Source organism: Mobula birostris, chromosome 9 (genome assembly GCF_030028105.1).
Source record: "Mobula birostris isolate sMobBir1 chromosome 9, sMobBir1.hap1, whole genome shotgun sequence".
Taxonomy (NCBI): domain Eukaryota; kingdom Metazoa; phylum Chordata; class Chondrichthyes; order Myliobatiformes; family Myliobatidae; genus Mobula; species Mobula birostris.
Window position 1 is genome coordinate 35,712,168 of NC_092378.1, and position 19,133 is coordinate 35,731,300.

The 19,133-nt window shown below is 38.1% G+C and overlaps 1 protein-coding gene across 6 annotated transcripts in view; it reads left to right on the top strand.

Moving 5' to 3' along the window:
* LOC140202665 (peroxisome proliferator-activated receptor alpha-like) overlaps positions 1-18,715 on the top strand; it is a 74,270-nt gene extending 55,555 nt beyond the window's left edge. For 5 of the 6 annotated variants that reach the window (XM_072267798.1, XM_072267799.1, XM_072267797.1 and 2 more), the window contains 2 exons: positions 369-816; positions 13,795-18,715. In XM_072267798.1, coding sequence (XP_072123899.1) covers positions 369-816; positions 13,795-14,042 — 696 coding nt within the window. In that variant the 3' untranslated portion in view covers positions 14,043-18,715. The remainder of the gene's footprint in view (positions 1-368; positions 817-13,794) is intronic. The other variant, XM_072267802.1, reaches the window with a different exon arrangement.
* The last annotated feature ends 418 nt before the right edge of the window (positions 18,716-19,133 follow it).

A 19,133-nucleotide genomic window follows, 5' to 3' on the forward strand; every position in this document is an offset into this window, starting at 1 on the left:
TTTTTCATCTGTTCTTTGTTGTAAGTGCTGCTGTAAGAGATGTGTTTATGGAATGAACAAATAGATTCATTATTGATGAATTGTTCCTTCTTTTTTCAGTATGTCCAAGATTAGTAAATGCACTAATTTATCTTAAAAAAACAAGTTAGTTTGTGATTCTGTTTAAAATCAAAATATCCTATTCAGCACCTGGCACTGCTGCTCAGAACATCTATATATCTGATATATAACCTGTTTTATACTTACCTAGATTCTTCTGCAAAGATAGCTGTATTTGCTCTAAAAAGTACTTAAATGTATTTTCTTTTGAGAATTTGATACAGAAGAAGGTTGTGATGTTCAATAAGTCTTTAATAATATATTTTCAGCCTTTTGTCATTCATGACATGGAGACATTACGCCTTGCTGAAGAGAATTTAGTATCAAAGCAAGCAGTAAATGGCATCCAGAATAAAGAAGCTGAAGTTAGAATCTTTCATCGCTGTCAGTGTACCTCAGTGGAAACAGTAAGAGAACTGACGGAATTTGCAAAATGTATTCCTGAATTTGTAAGCCTTGATCTCAATGATCAAGTGACCTTATTAAAATACGGAGTTTATGAGGCCATGTTTGCCATGTTGGCATCAGTTATGAACAAAGATGGGCTGCTGGTGGCCTACGGGAATGGTTTTATGACTCGAGAATTTTTGAAAAGCTTGCGAAAACCTTTTAATGAAATAATGGAGCCCAAGTTTGAATTTGCCATGAAGTTCAATGCATTAGAATTGGATGACAGTGACTTGGCTCTCTTTGTGGCTGCCATAATTCTGTCTGGAGGTAAGAATGACCAACAGAAGTATCATTTTGCCAAACACTGCTTCTTTAACCTGTAGAAAGTGTTCAGTATATTGGATTTAACAGAAAAGAAAATGTTAATAATCCTAACAGTAGAAGAATCTATGTTGAGTCTCATTTGTTTCTTCACAGACATTGCATCAGTATTGCAATCTCAGAATGCAAAGCAGATGGTAAAGCATTTTTCACCATTCCAAACATGAATAGTAGAAATCTGGAAATGAAGTGCTTTCCATTAAACCTGAGCTTATTGTATAGCGGTAGTTTGCAATAATGTTCTTCAGCTACACAAGCAAAGTTATCTCTCTGTTAGTTAAAGGTAGCACTGTGAAGGGAGCACAAATTTAACAGTTTTATTCATCTAATTGCATTGAAAAGATGGTAGCATTGTTTAAAATAATTGTTTGTATTTTCCTTAATTTTCTGAGTTGCTGATCATAACAAATACATCTTTCCGTACAATATTACTCTATCCAATTTGTTCAGAAGTATACTTACATTTTTTAAATATTTGGTTTCAACTAGCTGCAGGATTGAACCTCAGTTTCCAGCATAATTGAATTCAGGGCATGAACAGAATTCCTGTCAATTTTGACAGCAAGAATGTCTCATCCATTTTTTTAATTTGCCCCTCGGTCTAACGGTAGGAAAATGGACATGCAGACAAGGGAAAGCACCGGTGGTGGGAAAATATCAATGGATACATTAGGGAAGATCATAGTTGTATATAAAGGAAACCATAATGCAATCAATCAAAATCATAAAATTATTTTGAATTAGAACTATATATTCTAATAAGCATGGTTAATAAGATATTAAGAGTAAAAGGATTGTAAGGGATAAAATTGTCCTCTTGAAGATCAGATGGTTGGCTATGTGCGGAACCAAAAGAAATGGGGGAGATCTTAAATGGGTTTTTTGCGTCTGTATTTACTAAGGAAACTGGCATGAAGTCTATGGAATTAAGGGAAACAAGTAGTGAGATCATGGAAACTGTACAGATTGAAAAGGAGAAGGTGTTTGCTATCTTGAGGCAAATTAAAGTGGATAAATTCCCAGGACCTGACAGGGTATTCCCTCGGACCTTGAAAGAGACTAGTGTTGAAATCGCAGGGGCCCTCGCAGATATATTTAAGATGTCAATGTCTACGGGTGAGGCCCAGAGGATTGGAGAATGGCTCATGTTGTTCCGTTGTTAAAAAAAGAATCGAAAAGTAATCCAGGAAATTATAGGCTGGTAAGTTTGACGTCGGTAGTGGGTAAGTTATTGGAGGGAGTACTAAGAGACAGAATCTACAAGCATTTGGATAGACAGAGACCTATTAGGGAGAGTCAACATGGCTTTGTGCATGGTAGGTCATGTTTGACCAATCTAGAACCATAACCATAGAACCATAGAAACTACAGCACAGAAACAGGCCCTTTGGCCCTTCTTGGCTGTGCCGAACTATTTTCTGCCTAGTCCCACTGACCTGCACACGGACCATATCCCTCCATGCACCTCCCATCCATGTATCTGCCCAATTTATTCCTAAATGTTAAAAAAGAACCCGCATTTACCACCTCGTCTGGCAGCTCATTCCATACTCCCACCACTCTCTGTGTGAAGAAGCCCCCCCTAATGTTCCCTTTAAACTTTTCCCCCTTCACCCTTTACCCATGTCCTCTGGTTTTTTTCTCCCCTTGCCTCAGTGGAAAAAGCCTGCTTGCCTTCACTCTATCTATACCCATCATAATTTTATATACCTCTATCAAATCTCCCCTCATTCTTCTACGCTCCAGGGAATAAAGTCCTAACCTATTCAACCTTTCTCTGTAACTGAGTTTCTCAAGTCCCGGCAACATCCTTGTAAACCTTCTCTGCACTCTTTCAACCTTATTTATATCCTTCCTGTAATTTGGTGACCAAAACTGAACACAATACTCCAGATTCGGCCTCACCAATGCCTTATACAACCTCATCATAACATTCCAGCTCTTATACTCAATACTTTGATTAATAAAGGCCAATGTACCAAAAGCTCTCTTTACGACCCTATCTACCTATGACGACACTTTTAGGGAATTTTGTATCTGTATTCCCAGATCCCTCTGTTCCACTGCACTCCTCAGTGCCTTACCATTAACCCTGTATGTTCTACCTTGGTTTGTCCTTCCAACGTGCAATACCTCACACTTGTCAGTATTAAACTCCATCTGCCATTTTTCAGCCCATTTTTCCAGCTGGTCCAAGTCCCTCTGCAGGCTCTGAAAACCTTCCTCACTGTCTACTACACCTCCAATCTTTGTATCATCAGCAAACTTGCTGATCCAATTTACCACATTATCATCCAGATCATTGATATAGATGACAAATAACAATGGACCCAGCACTAATCCCTGTGGCACACCACTAGTCACAGGCCTCCACTCAGAGAAGCAATTCTCTACCACCACTCTCTGGCTTCTTCCATCGAACCAATGTCTAATCCAGTTTACCACCTCTCCATGTATACCTAGCGACTGAATTTTCCTAACTAACCTCCCATGCGGGACCTTGTCAAAGGCCTTACTGAAGTCCATGTAGACAATATCCACTTCATCCACTTTCCTGGTAACCTCCTCGAAAAACTCCAACAGATTGGTCAAACATGACCTACCACACACAAAGCCATGTTGACTCTCCCTAATAGGTCTCTGTCTATCCAAATGCTTGTAGATTCTGTCTCTTAGTACTCCCTCCAATAACTTACCTACTACTGACGTTAAACTCACCGGCCTATGATTTCCCGGATTACTTTTCGATCCTTTTTTAAACAACGGAACAACATGAGCCACTCTCCAATCCTCCGGCACTTCACCCGTAGACAGCGACATTTTAAGTATTTCTGCCAGGGCCCCCGCAATTTCAACACTAGTCTCCTTCAAGGTCCGAGGGAACACTCTGTCAGGTCCCGGGGATTTATCCACTTTAATTTGCCTCAAGACAGCAAGCACCTCCTCCTTTTCAATCTGTACAGTTACCATGGTCTCACTACTTGATTCCCTCAATTCCATAGATTTCATGCCAACTTCCTTAGCAAATACAGACGCAAAAAACCTATTTAAGATCTCCCCCATTTCCTTTGGTTCCGCACAAAGCCGACCACTCTGATCTTCAAGAGGACCAATTTTATCCCTTACAATTCTTTTGCTCTTAATATACTTGTAAAAGCTCTTTGGATTATCCTTCACTTTGACTGCCAAGGCAACCTCATGTCTTCTTTTTGCCCTCTTGATTTCTTTCTTAAGTATTTTCTTGCACTTCTTATACTCCTCAAGCATCTGATTTACCCCCTGTTTCCTATACATTTCATACAACTCCCTCTTCTTCTTTATCAGAGTTGCAATATCCCTTGAGAACCAAGGTTCCTTATTCCTATTCAATTTGCCTTTGATCCTGACAGGAACATACAAACTCTGCACTCTCAAAATTTCCCCTTTGAAGGCTTCCCACCTACCAATCACATCTTTGCCAGAGAACAACCCGTCCCAATCTATTGGAGTTTTTCAAGGAGGTTACCAGCAAAGTGGATGAAGGGAAGGCAGTGGATGTTGTCTACATGGACTTCAGTAAGGCCTTTGACAAGGTCCTGCATGGGAGGTTAGTTAGGAAAATTCAGTCGCTGGGTATACATGGAGAGGTGGTAAATTGGATTAGACATTGGCTCAATGGAAGAAGCCAAAGAGTGGTGGTAGAGGATTGCTTCTCAGAGTGGAGGCCTGTGACTAGTGATGTACCACAGGGATCAGTGCTGGGTCCATTGTTATTTGTCTTCTATATCAATGATCTGGATGATAATGTGGTAAACTGGATCAGCAAATTTGATGATGAAAGATTGGAGGTGTAGTGGACAGTGAGGAAGGTTTTCAAAGCTTGCAGAGGGATTTGGACCAGCTGGAAAAATGGGCTGAAAAATGGCAGATGGAGTTTAATACAGACAAGTGTGAGGTATTGCACTTTGGAAGGACAAACCAAGGTACAGGGTAAATGGTAAGGCACTGAGGAGTGCAGTAGAACAGAGGGATCTGGGAATACAGATACAAAATTCCCTAAAAGTGGCGTCACAGGTAGATAGGGTCGTAAAGAGAGCTTTCGGTACATTGGCCTTTATTAATCAAAGTATTGAGTAGAAGAGTTGGAATGTTATAATGAGGTTGTATAAAGCATTGGTGAGGCCGAATCTGGAGTATTGTGTTCAGTTTTGGTCACCAAATTACAGGAAGGATATAAATAAGGTTGAAAGAGTGCAGAGAAGGTTTACAAGGATATTGCCAGGACTTGACAAACTCAGATACAGAGAAAGGTTGAATAGGTTAGGACTTTATTCCCTGGAACGTAGAAGAATGAGGGGAGATTTGATAGAGGTATATAAAATTATGATGGGTATAGATAGAGTGAGTGCAAGCAGGCTTTTTCCACTGAGGCAAGGGGAGAAAAAAACCAGAGGACATGGGTTAAGAGTGAAGGGGGAAAAGTTTAAAGGGAACATTAGGGAGGGCTTCTTCACACAGAGAGTGGTGGGAGTGTGGAATGAGCTGCCAGACGAGGTGGTAAATGTGGGTTCTTTTTTAACATTTAAGAATAAATGGGACAGATACATGGATGGGAGGTGTATGGAGGGATATGGTCCGTGTGCAGGTCAGTGGGACTAGGCAGAAAATGGTTCGGCACAGCCAGGAAGGGCCAAAAGGCCTCTTTCTGTGCTGTAGTTTTTCTATGGTTTCTAACAGAAGAACATTGCATAATGTCAGAGATATAAGCATTGTGGGTAGCATGTTAGTATGGCTAGAGGGCTGGCGAATGAGCAGAAAACAGAGTCAAGATAGTCATTTTCAGGATGATGAGTTGTGAAACAGGACACTGCTAAATCCTCAACTATTTACAGTTCTGTTAATGATTTTGAAGGACCAAGTATATTGTAGTCAAGAGGCCCCACCTGGTAAGTATACTTAGTTATCAAGTTAGTTCAGAGAAAGTTCAGAAGATTCATCTCTGAGATGAAAGGGTTGTCCAGTGAAGAAAGACTGCTTTTTAATTTTTAACTAATTGTTCAGAAGAATGAAAGGTAATGTTACTGAAAACTTCAAGATTCTGAGGGAACATTTCTCTTCATGGGAAACCTAGAACTGCAGAGCAAAGCTTCAAAATAAGGAATTCCTTTTTAAAACGTAGATGACGGAGTTTTCATGATGGTTATGAATCTTTGAAGTTCTCTACTCAGGAGCTATGGAGGCAGTAGGATGACATGGATGACAAGGATGATGGAAAGTCAAAATGAAAGTAGAGCTAAGGCCAAGATCAGATCAGCCATCTTAGTCTATGACAAAGCAGACTTGAGTGATAATATGGACTTCTCCTTTGTCTTCTATTCTTGTAAGACATTTCCTGAAAATCAGAAGGGGTGAATGCTTGGCAATTCAGTAGCTTGACAATCAGTAGATAGGATTTAACAGTTGTTGGGGGAGAGATCAGTAATGCCTGTGATCAGAAAGGCCAGGCTGAAACTGGTTGTGTCGAAGGAGGCAGAAAGCATGCGAAATGCCCAAATTGTTTTTTAAATACATTTTTCAAAAGATATATCCATAGTGAAATGTGTATTTCTTTTCATATAATTCAATGTTAATAAACAAACCACATTAAAATCACAGGGAATTACATATCCTGAGTAATATATAGCATGTACAATTTGCATGAAAGTCAGTTGAATGATTTTAGAAACATAGAAAACCTACAGCACAATACAGGCCCTTCAGCCCACAAAGCGATGCCGAACATGTCCTTACCTTAGAACTAACTAGGCTTACCCATAGCCCTCTATATTTCTAAGCTCCATGTGTCCATCCAGGAGTCGCTTAAAAGACCCTATATTTTCCGCCTCCACCACTGCCACTGGCAGCCCATTCCACGCACTCACCACTCTCTGCTTTAAAAACTTACCCCTGATATCTCCTATGTATCTACTAAGCAATTTAAAACTCTGCCCTCTCATGCTAGCCATTTCAGCCTTGGGAAAAAGCCTCTGACTATCCACATGATCAATGCATCTCATTATCTTGTACACCTCTTTCAGGTCACCTCTCGTCCTCCGTCGCTCCAAGGAGAAAAGGCCGAGTTCATTCAACCTATTCTCATAAGGCATGCTCCCCCATCCAGGCAACATCCTTGTAAAACTCCACTGCACTCTTTCTATGGTTTCCACGTCCTTACTGTAGTGAGGCGACCAGAATTGAGCACAGTACTCCAAGTGGGGTCTGACCAGGGTCCTATATAGCTGCAACATCACCTCTTGTCTCTTAAACACAATCCCACGATTAATGAAGGCCAATGCTCCATATGCCTTCTTAACCATACAGTCAACCTTCGTAGCAGCTTTCAGTGTAATATGGACTCAGACCCCAAGATTCCTCTGATCCTCCACACTGCCAAGAGTCTTGCCATTAATGCTATATTCTGCCATCATATTTGACCTACCAAAATGAACCACCTCACACTTATCTGGGTTGAATTCCATCTGCCACTTCTCAGCCCAGTTTTGCATCCTATCAATGTCCCGCTATAACCTCTGACATAGAAACATAGAAACATAGAAAATAGGTGCAGGAGTAGGCCATTCGGCCCTTTGAGCCTGCACCGCCATTTATTATGATCATGGCTGATCATCCAACTCAGAACCCCGCCCCAGCCTTCCCTCCATACCCCCTGACCCCCGTAGCCACAAGGGCCATATCTAACTCCCTCTTAAATATAGCCAATGAACTGGCCTCAACTGTTTCCTGTGGCAGAGAAGTCCACAGATTCACCACTCTCTATGTGAAGAAGTTTTTCCTAATCTCGGTCCTAAAAGGCTTCCCCTCTATCCTCAAACTGTGACCCCTCATTCTGGACTTCCCCAACATCGGGAACAATCTTCCTGCATCTAGCCTGTCCAATCCCTTTAGGATCTTATACGTTTCAATCAGATCCCCCCTCAATCTTCTAAATTCCAACGAGTACAAGCCCAGTTCATCCAGTCTTTCTTCATATGAAAGTCCTGCCATCCCAGGAATCAATCTGGTGAACCTTCTTTGTACTCCCTCTATGGCAAGGATGTCTTTCCTCAGATTAGGGGACCAAAACTGCACACAATACTCCAGGTGTGGTCTCACCAAGGCCTTGTACAACTGCAGTAGTACCTCCCTGCTCCTGTACTCGAATCCTCTCGCTATAAATGCCAGCATACCATTCGCCTTTTTCACCGCCTGCTGTACCTGCATGCCCACTTTCAATGACTGGTGTATAATGACACCCAGGTCTCGTTGCACCTCCCCTTTTCCTAATCGGCCACCATTCAGATAATAATCTGTTTTCCTATTTTTGCCACCAAAGTGGATAACTTCACATTTATCCACATTAAATTGCATCTGCCATGAATTTGCCCACTCACCCAACCTATCCAAGTCACCCTGCATCCTCTTAGCATCCTCCTCACAGCTAACACTGCCACCCAGCTTCGTGTCATCCGCAAACTTGGAGATGCTGCATTTAATTCCCTCATCCAAGTCATTAATATATATTGTAAACAACTGGGGTCCCAGCACTGAGCCTTGCGGTACCCCACTAGTCACCGCCTGCCATTCTGAAAAGGTCCCGTTTATTCCCACTCTTTGCTTCCTGTCTGCTAACCAACTCTCCACCCACACCAATACCTTACCCCCAATACCATGTGCTTTAAGTTTGCACACTAATCTCCTGTGTGGGACCTTGTCAAAAGCCTTCTGAAAATCCAAATATACCACATCCACTGGTTCTCCCCTATCCACTCTACTAGTTACATCCTCAAAAAATTCTATGAGATTCATCAGACATGGTTTTCCTTTCACAAATCCATGCTGACTTTGTCCGATCATTTCACCGCTTTCCAAATGTGCTGTTATCACATCCTTGATAACTGACTCAGCAGTTTCCCCACCACTGACGTTAGGCTAACCGGTCTATAATTCCCCGGTTTCTCTCTCCCTCCTTTTTTAAAAAGTGGAGTTACATTAGCCACCCTCCAATCCTCAGGAACTAGTCCAGAATCTAACGAGTTTTGAAAAATTATCACTAATGCATCCACTATTTCTTGGGCTACTTCCTTAAGCACCCTGGGATGCAGACCATCTGGCCCTGGGGATTTATCTGCCTTCAATCCCTTCAATTTACCTAACACCACTTCCCTACTAACATGTATTTCGCTCAGTTCCTCCATCTCACTGGACCCTCTGTCCCCTACTATTTCTGGAAGATTATTTATGTCCTCCTTAGTGAAGACAGAACCAAAGTAATTATTCAATTGGTCTGCCATGTCCTTGCTCCCCATAATCAATTCACCTGTTTCTGTCTGCAGGGGACCTACATTTGTCTTTACCAGTCTTTTCCTTTTTACATATCTATAAAAGCTTTTACAGTCCGTTTTTATGTTTCCTGCCAGTTTTCTCTCATAATCTTTTTTCCCCTTCCTAATTAAGCCCTTTATCCTCCTCTGCTGAACTCTGAATTTCTCCCAGTCCTCAGGTGAGCCACTTTCTCTGGCTAATTTGTATGCTTCTTCTTTGGAATTGATACTATCCCTAATTTCTCTTGTCAGCCACGGGTGCACTACCTTCCTTGATTTATTCTTTTGCCAAACTGGGATGAACAATTGTTGTAGTTCATCCATGCAACCTTTAAATGCTTGCCATTGCATATCCACCGTCAATCCTTTAAGTGTCATTTGCCAGTCTATCTTAGCTAATTCACGTCTCATACCTTCAAAGTTACCTCCACACTATCCACAACACCCCCAAGCTTTTTGTCATCAGCAAATTTACTAATCCATCCCTCCACTTCTTCATCCATTTATAATAATCACAAAGAGTAGGGGTCCCAGAACAGATCCCTGAGGCACACCACTGGTCACCGGCCTCCATGCAGAATATGACCAGTCTACAACCACTCTTTGCCTTCTGTGGGCAATCCAGTTCTGGATCCACAAAGCAATGTCCCCTTGGATGCCATGCCTCCTTACTTTCTCAATAAGCTTTGCATGGGGTACCTTGTCAAATGCCTTGCTGAAATCTATATACACTACACCTACTGCTCTACCTTTATCAGTGTGTTTAGTCACATCCTCAATAAATTCAATCAGTCTCGTAAGGCACGACCTGCCTTTCACAAAACCATGCTGACTATTCCTAATCATATTATGCCTCTCCAAATGTTCATAAATCCTGTCTCCTAGGATCTTCTCCATCAACTTACTAACCACTGAAGTAAGACTCACTGGTCTATAATTTCCTGGGCTACCCCTAGTCCCTTTCTTGAATAAGGGAACAACATCCGCAACCCTCCAATCCTCCAGAAACTTTCCCATGGTCATTGATGCAAAGATCATCACCAAAGGCTCAACAATCTCCTCCCTCGCTTCCCACAGTAGCCTGGGGTACATCCCGTCCGGTCCCGGTGACTTATCCAACTTGATGCTTTCCAAAAGCTCCAGCACAACCTCTTTCTTATTATCTACATTCTCAAGCTTTTCAGTCCACTGCAAGTCATCCCTACAATTGCCAAGATCCTTTTCCATAGTGAATACTGAAGCAAAGTATTCCTTAAGTCCCTCTACCATCTCCTCCAGTTCCATACACACTTTTCCACTGTCACACCTGATTGGTCCTATTCTCTTACGTCTTATCCTCTTGCTTTTCACATACTTGTAGAATTCCTTGGGATTTTCCTTAATCCTGTCCGTGAAACCCTTCTCACGGCCCCTTCTGGCTCTCCTAATTTCATTCTTAAGCTCCTTCCTGCTAGCCTTATAATCTTCTAGATCTCTATCATTACCTAGTTTTTTGAATCTTTCATAAGCTCTTCTTTTCTTCTTGACTAGATTTACAACAGCCTTTGTACACCATGGTTCCTGTACCCTACCATCCTTTCTCTGTCTCATTGGAACGTACCTGCGCAGAACCCCAAGTAAATATCCCCTGAACATTTGCCACATTTCTTCCGTACATTTCCCTGAGAACATCTGTTTCCATTGTATGCTTCCAAGTTCCTGCCGAATAGCCTCATATTTCCCGTACTTCAATTAAATATTTCCCTAACTTGTCTGTTCCTATCCCTCTCCAATGCTATCGTAAATGAGATAGAATTGTGATCACTATCTCCAAAATGCTCTCCCACTGAGAGACCTGACACCTGACCAAGTTCATTTCCCAATACCAGCTCAAGTACAGCCTCTCCTCTTGTAGGCTTATCTACATATTGTATCATGGAATCTTCCTGAACACACCTAACAAACTCCACCCCATCTAAACCACTCACTCTAGGGAGATGCTAATCAATATTTGGGAAATTAATATCTCTCACCACAATAACCCTGTTATTATTACTCCTTTCCGGAACCTGTCTCTCTATCTGCTGCTTGATATCCCTGCTACTATTGGGTGGTCTATAAAAAATACCCAGTAGAGTTATTGACCCTTTCCTATTCCTAACTTCCACCCACAGAGACTCCATAGACAACCCCTTCATGGCTTCCTACTTTTCTGCAGCCGTGACACTATCTCTGATCAACAGTGCCACACCCCCACCTCTTTTGCCTCCCTCCCTCCCTCTCCTTTCTGAAACATCTAAAGCCATTCCTGCCCCTGCACCATCCAAGTGTCTGTAATAGCCACAACATCATAGCTCCAAGTGCTGATCCACACTCTAAGCTCATCCGCTTTATTCATAATACTCTTCGCTTTAAAATAGACACATCACAACCATCGGTCTGAGTGCGTCCCTTCTCTATCACCTACCTATCCTCCCTTTCACACTGTCTCCAAGCTTTCTCTATTTATGAGCTAACCTCCCTTTCCTCCGTCACTTCAGTTCGGTTCCCACCCCCCCGCAATTCTAGTTTAAACTCTCCCCAATACCCTTAGCAAACCTCCCTGCCAGGATATTGGCCCCCCTCAGATTCAAGTGCAACCCGTCCTTTTTGTACAGGTCACACCTGCCCCAGAAGAGTTCCAATGATCCAGAAATCTGAATCCCTGCCCCCTGCTCCAATCCCTCAGCCACGCATTTATGCTCCACCTCATTCTATTCCTATACTCACTGTCACGTGGGTATTAAAATTTTATATTTTAATTTTTAATGTTGTATTTAAGTAATGTATTTGCATTTGTAAGGGTTTATCTGTTCATAAAAATTTCTTGATTATGCTACTTTCTGATGCACCACACGAGATGGGGATGATGAGATTTAAATGGTAGTCGGTCTCTGTAATATGTGTAACAGTTGTGTGTAATTTTGGCTATAAGTTACAGTTTAGTCCCCGACATGAATAACCACCTCATTAAGATTAAAAACACAATAGAAATAAGTTTTCTCAAATTGGTTAATAAAAGAAATTTCATCCATGGATTCCTGCCAATTAAATATACATTTAGTCTTTTAACCACCATCGATATTTACAGGATTATTTTATTTCACTCAATAGTAAGTTACATATTTCATGATTAATGCCTTTACAATCTTGAAATTTAGAATCATAGAATCACTATGCAAAAAGAGCAGTTGGCCATGAGAGAAGCATGCATGTCTTCTGTGCATGAATGATCTGATTTAATCTATTCTTTATATTTTCCCGTGATGTTTTAATATATGTCTTTGTTGAAAATTAACTATCGTCATATGTATAATTTTTAACAAAAATTCATGAATGAAAATTACATATTCTATTATCGTCCTATAAAAAATCATATGTACAGTACTGTAATTCTGCAGTGATTCTATGTGTGCCTTTATTGTCTCACTGACTAATTAAAAGGGTTTACTGCCATCCACCCAATAACATTATAAAGTGAAAACTAACAGCAGGTCATGTTACTTTCCTACATCCCTAGGGAAATAACTTTAACATCTCCAGTTTCTCTTCATACCCAATTCTTACTCCTGGAAGTATCCTTGTGAGATCTTGAAAATAGATTGAAGCATCCTATGAGAACTGAAATGTGAATTTTCCAGTCAAATGAACTTCCTGCAATGCAGTTAGATATGGGAATTACTGTCTCCTATGGATGTTTCCTTGTTATGAATGAAGCTTTGAATGCTCAGAGAGTATCATTTGGAAGATATCAGAAGATCTTTTATGTCGTTGATACAATCTTCTCCGATACCAACTCTTAAATGATCAATCAATAATTTGCTGTATCCTCTGTTGTAAATCAGCCCCAAGAGATGAAGAGTAAAATTTTCGACATCTCTAATAAAAATTACAATGAGATGAGAGGTAGGCCCATGGAACATTAGGATGATGACAAAATGCGAATAGCACATTAGATTTTATTTCAAATTTCCAACATCTCTGTGTTTTACATTTTACATTAGAATATTGAAATAGTTAAGTCTGGATTTGACAAAATCCTTGGATGATGGTTTAAGCAGAAGTTGAGCAGAGATGGGAGAGGTGTGAACTTAGCTTGGGCACCAAACAACAATTTGCATTTATGTAACTCTACTAACCAGTAAAATGCCACCAACACTTTGTGAGAACACTATCAAACAAAATATGACATCAAACCATATATTAAGATGTTCAAACAAATGACCAAAGGCTTGCTTTGGCAGTAGCTGTAATGGAGAGAATTAAAGAGGTAGAATGGTTAATAGATGAAATTCCAGAATTTGGTATTTAGGCAATTGAAAGTATAGTCACCAAGTGGCTCATCTGTAAGGCCAAAATTGGAAGTGCACAGGGATCTCAGAGGATTTTTAGGCTGTATGAAGTTGTGAACTTCTATGAGGTTAAAAAAATAATTTATTATTATTATAGCATTTTATGACTGGGGGGAGAGATTAACTTTTCAGTTGAAGCTGAAGTTTTATAATACTGTACTCTATAAAATAAAATGAGGAGTCTAGCATTAAATATTTAATGTTTTTTTTGATAGATCGACCAGGTCTGGTTAATATATCACCGATTGAACAGATGCAGGAGAGCATTGTTCAAGCCCTTCGCCTCCATTTACACAGCAATCATCCTGATGCTATCTACTTATTTCCCAAACTTCTCCAGAAAATGGCTGATCTCCGCCAGCTGGTTACAGAGCACGCCCAACTTGTCCAGAAGATTAAAAAGACTGAGACAGACACTTTTCTACATCCACTTCTACAGGAAATTTACAGGGATATGTATTAAGAAATAATGTAGCTTGTCACCAGTGTTCAAAGTTATAAATCTTCAAGCACTACTAAGAATAATAAGTGCAAGGATTACTTATTAGCCAAGAATTGTTACTCAGTGCTTTTCTCAGGTTTGCTTAACATGATTGGCTGGTGTGCCTTGTGAGACTATGTAGTTTATTTCATCTGATCAAGATTACAGTATATTTTTAAATTGATAAATCCAGTGTATAATTGAGATATTTGTAATTAAGGAAGATTTGTTATAAACTAATCTATAGTTAATGACTGTAAGTTATCAAGAATGCTAAAGTATCTATTTTCATTACCCTAAATATTGAACCTAATCAATTGTGTTTCAGCAAGATGAAAATCAAATAATTTACTATGAAACTCAAAACTGAATGGATCATTTTCCATAAGTATCAATCACTGCACTCATTAAAACGCAGAATGAAAGAGTACTGGTATTTCATGCAACATTTTGTTTTCAAAGATTTGATATACATCTTCTAATTTTTATATTCAATAATTCAAACTATATAGCCAGAAACTTTGTGAATAAATTTTAAGGACTCACAATTTTAAACAATTGGTGAAATATTTTTATCATTGTATACTTCTATATTTTCACATCATATAAGTCAGTGATAATAAATCAGATTCTGATTGTGTAGAAAAGGAGAAAACCACTACAAAGGATTACATGTCTGAACACTGCATACATTAGGATATCTATTATACTAATAATCTGACAATTTTACCAAACCGATTTCCAAACAATGAAAATCTTCCAGACAGACCTGCAACTGAAAACTATACTCTAGTGATATTTCAATGTTCTTCAGACCTCTACCCCTCCATTTAAAAAAAATCCATATGCCTTCATTTTATGTGATGCATTTATGGTTATTTCATTCCATAAAGTACATCCCTTAATACAAAATCTTTGTAAATTTATGGTGTTCATCCTGATTTTGAAATAGTGAAAATAGTGTTCTCTTGCAATAGCGATTTACAAAATTGTGTAAAGTTCTCAACTTTCAGGTCATTAGTGGAAGTGGAGGGGGGGAGGAATTTGAGTTCTAATTAAAGAATCAATTTAAGATTACCATAGAGCACAAAAGAATACTGATCACATTTTGTAGAAAAGCATGTTGGTTATGGATGCCTCTGGTAAATAGATTAGTGTGTAATCTCTGCCTTGAGGTGTCCAAACAAAATCTTCATCAAAGTTAAATTATTAAAGGTGACTACCCATGATTTTTATGTTCTACCCATCAACTGCAAATTTAGTACAGGATTTTTTAGTTCGGTGGTTAACATCAGATTCAAACTGTTAAATTATTTTTGCACTTGGGAGAAAAGCTGTAACTAAAGGTTATTTTATAAAGGAAATGAAATAAAATGTTTTAGCCAAATTTTTGAAGATAGGATCAGTCTGTGAAATAATCCTTAACTACATAGTCAATTTTTAAAATAAAATTTAAAGCTAATTTTATATTTATGCAGTATAATTCACATTGACATTAAAATGAATTACAACTCAAACATCAGCACACAAAAATAACAGAAAGTCTAAATTATAATTATATAAGTTTGAGGTCCTGACAATTCTGGAAATCAGATTATTTTCACTGTTCAGGGACTCATTTTAAAAAAGCTATTACTAGTAATAATATTTTTTAAATGAGTCCCTGAACATTTAAAAAAGACTATTATGGAGTTGTGAAATGCCTAAGATGGCTTTCTAAGTGCTTCATGATTGTTGACTATTGTACAGTGATTCCCTTATTGATGATTAAATGTAAATACTTGGAAACACTAAAGCACAATTTTACTTTGGCCACCATTAAAACTATTACAAAAAAAAACACATCTATAATTAGTATGTGTATTTGCATGTAGAAAATCAAATGGTACTGCCAAATGCTTTATCAAAATAATAGTAATTCAGCTTCATGTTTGGAGCTTGAGCACTTTTTTAACTGTTGTATGCCATAACTATACATTTGTTGCATAGTACTTTTCTATTGAAACTTTCATGACATTCATTACAAACTGCCTTTTCTTGAAATACACAATTTCTAAGTACCTTTTATGAATTTATATATGGACATTCCAATCTTTCACCATTTGACTCCTAACTATAGAAAACAGACTGAAAATTAATGTAGATTGTGAAACATCAATAACCTTGGTGAGAAAAACTAGAATAATATGATGTTAGAAAAATATAAATCCAACAATATTGATTTTCCTAATTTATTGTTTATGTAGTCCAGTTTTATTTCTAAGGTAAATTGGTAAACATTTTCAATTTTAACCTCATTTGATTCCTGCAGGAATCCAGTTTTGAATACATATCCTATTCTTTTCCATTATTCCTTTGGTTTTAATATTTAGATTTAACACAGATGCTTTCCTAATGTACTGGATGATAAATTTCACATTCTATTTAGTTTTCATTCAGTAAAATTTTCCATAGCTTAAAGAACCTATATTCCCCAACTAAACTTCTGTCAGTTTCTTAATATGAATTTTCAACAAATAATGTTTTTACCCTTTTGCTGTTATTTATGCACCAATTCAAATCAACAAAATATTCATGCCCTTTCTTGTATTTTTGCTTATTATGTTTTATTGTGCCAATGGTACATTATCATTTTTCAGATTTTTTAATATATTTCTTTTAAAGAGAAAGCAAACCAATGTCAGCAACAAAATATGAAAAGAGCTTTTTAGATGTACTAATAGTTTAGGAAAGTATAATTTCCTAACTCTGAAAATATGATTAATTCATTAATTGTTACATTTAAATTAAGCTAAACCAAACACAAATCAGGTACCTGTTTTATACAAATGTGACGAACACAATGCAATCATTAATTTCTAATGCCCAAGCGTCCTTTGGTGTACCTTTAAGTTCTTAATAATGGTACTTTATTACAGTAATTTTCAGTTTTAGGGATTCAATTGCAACATTTATTTTGCAAATTTAGATTTCTGTTATGTGTGTGCCAATTTTTATGCCATTCACCCTGTCAACTCTGCTTGTTTGATTCATGGAATATCTTAATTGTTAATTAAAGGGGACTGAACTGTTTTAAATTTAGTGCTTGTTGATATTGCAAAATTGATGAAAGTTTAAATAATAAATCAAAAGTGCTTCCATTGCAGAAAGGGGTAATATTCAAGTACTAAAATATTCTACCACTATTGTTTATTATACTATACACAGCAATAAGTTAATGATTTATAAACTAACAAAAACAGCAATATCCCCTCTCAATTTTGATGTGCTTGGTTATTTTACACTTGTATTGATTTTCTCCTTTTTATGTATCGCATGGACATTACAATCATAAGTGGCATTAAATAGTCAGAAGTGGTTAGAAATAGTCAACAAAATCTCATACAAAAATAGTTCTCAGATTCCAGGTTCAACATCTGTACAATTTAAAGCTTTGTCGGAACACTCAAGATTGAATAAAACCCTACAAACACATTTAGATTGTACAGAGTTGTCTTGACAATGTTTTTATGTCCGTGATTACTTTTTTGTTTCTGGTTTTTTTGAAATTTCCTTACATTTACTGTTTTTAAGGCAGGAAACAATTTGAAACTGACTTTATGAATGTTCTTAGTGTTGCAACATCATTTGACAGGAAGATTTGTATTGCTGCCAAGATATTCCAACATGATGCATAATGGATAAGGTGGCATTTTTAAAAGGATCTTTTTCAGCAGTGGCTCTAAGATTAAGGAAAATCCATAAGTTCTGACAGAGTATTGTGTTCTGTTTGAATGTAAGCCTTGAGTTTCATGTCTTGATGTTTGAATGTGTTGCATACATTTAATCTCCAGCATGGATGTTCTCAGAAATGTGTGAGCTTGGTTTCTTTCAATGGTATATCTACTTTGAAAATGATGAAACTTAGTTATTTTTCTCAGTAATGCAAAAAAGTCATGATATTTAAAATCAGCTATTTGCTTGACTTCAGTTAGTTGTTTGTTTGAGATCCTAATCAATAAAATTTTCAAGTGTCAGAAGCCTGAATTCATACAGCCAGAAGAGGTTAATTTCTAATCTTTATTGCCGATGATTTTTGTAAACTTTTATCAGTAACATTACAAAATATTGTATCAAAAATGCATCCACAGGTGTCCAAGTTGCTTATTTCCTCAGGTTAAAGCAAATCTTGCAGAAGATGTGTAAATATAGGGGGATGTTGCTTCTGAAAAGCAGCCTTGGACTGGTATGCTGACCCAAGACAGAACAATATTATTTTTGCACTTTATCATGAACGATATTCATTAATTAATCAATATATGTTTATACTGGCAACTGTTTAAAATATATAAGCATGGAAAATGCATGTAGAATATTGCCAGTAGGAGGATCCCTAGGTTAGGTTTCACAGCAGTCGATAGAAATGGTGAAATTTATCCTTTCCAACAATAACATTTATATACGGATGTGTTCTGTAACTTAAAAATAAGGGATAGTGCTTCAATATATAAATTGCATATTAATGCCTTTTTGAGCTCTGATAATTTTGTGTGTGTGAACACAAGAGATTGATGTATATACAAATGAAACTTGTGTTGTAAAACTTACTGAACTTATCTTTGAAATCAAGAAATGTTTGTACCTTCACTTTTGAAAATCAATAAAACTGAATTTAAATGGAATGTAAAAATGTCACATTTTTATGGAAGTTACGGAATCCAAATATGGACTTGATACTTACATAGTAGAAATTTTAAATGAGTCAAAGCCAGAACAAAAGAACAGGGTGCTTTTGTTTGACAATGATAGGGAGGTAGATCAGGTGACCTTAAGCCAATGCATGGAGATCTATTCTTGAACTGATGAGGAACACTAAAAGAGTCAGGAGCTCCAAATATGTAACGGTGATAACTCTCCAGAAACTAGAGACCAACCATTGCGGATAAGGAAGACCCCAGGGACACGTGGAGACCGGGACTACGAGGGAAGCCTGGCCGGCACAGACTTCTTTCCTGGGTAATACCATTTTGCTTCATTGACTGTTCATGGAGGGTCAGGGAATTCTAGTGGGTGTGTGTTAGTTTGTGAACCCAC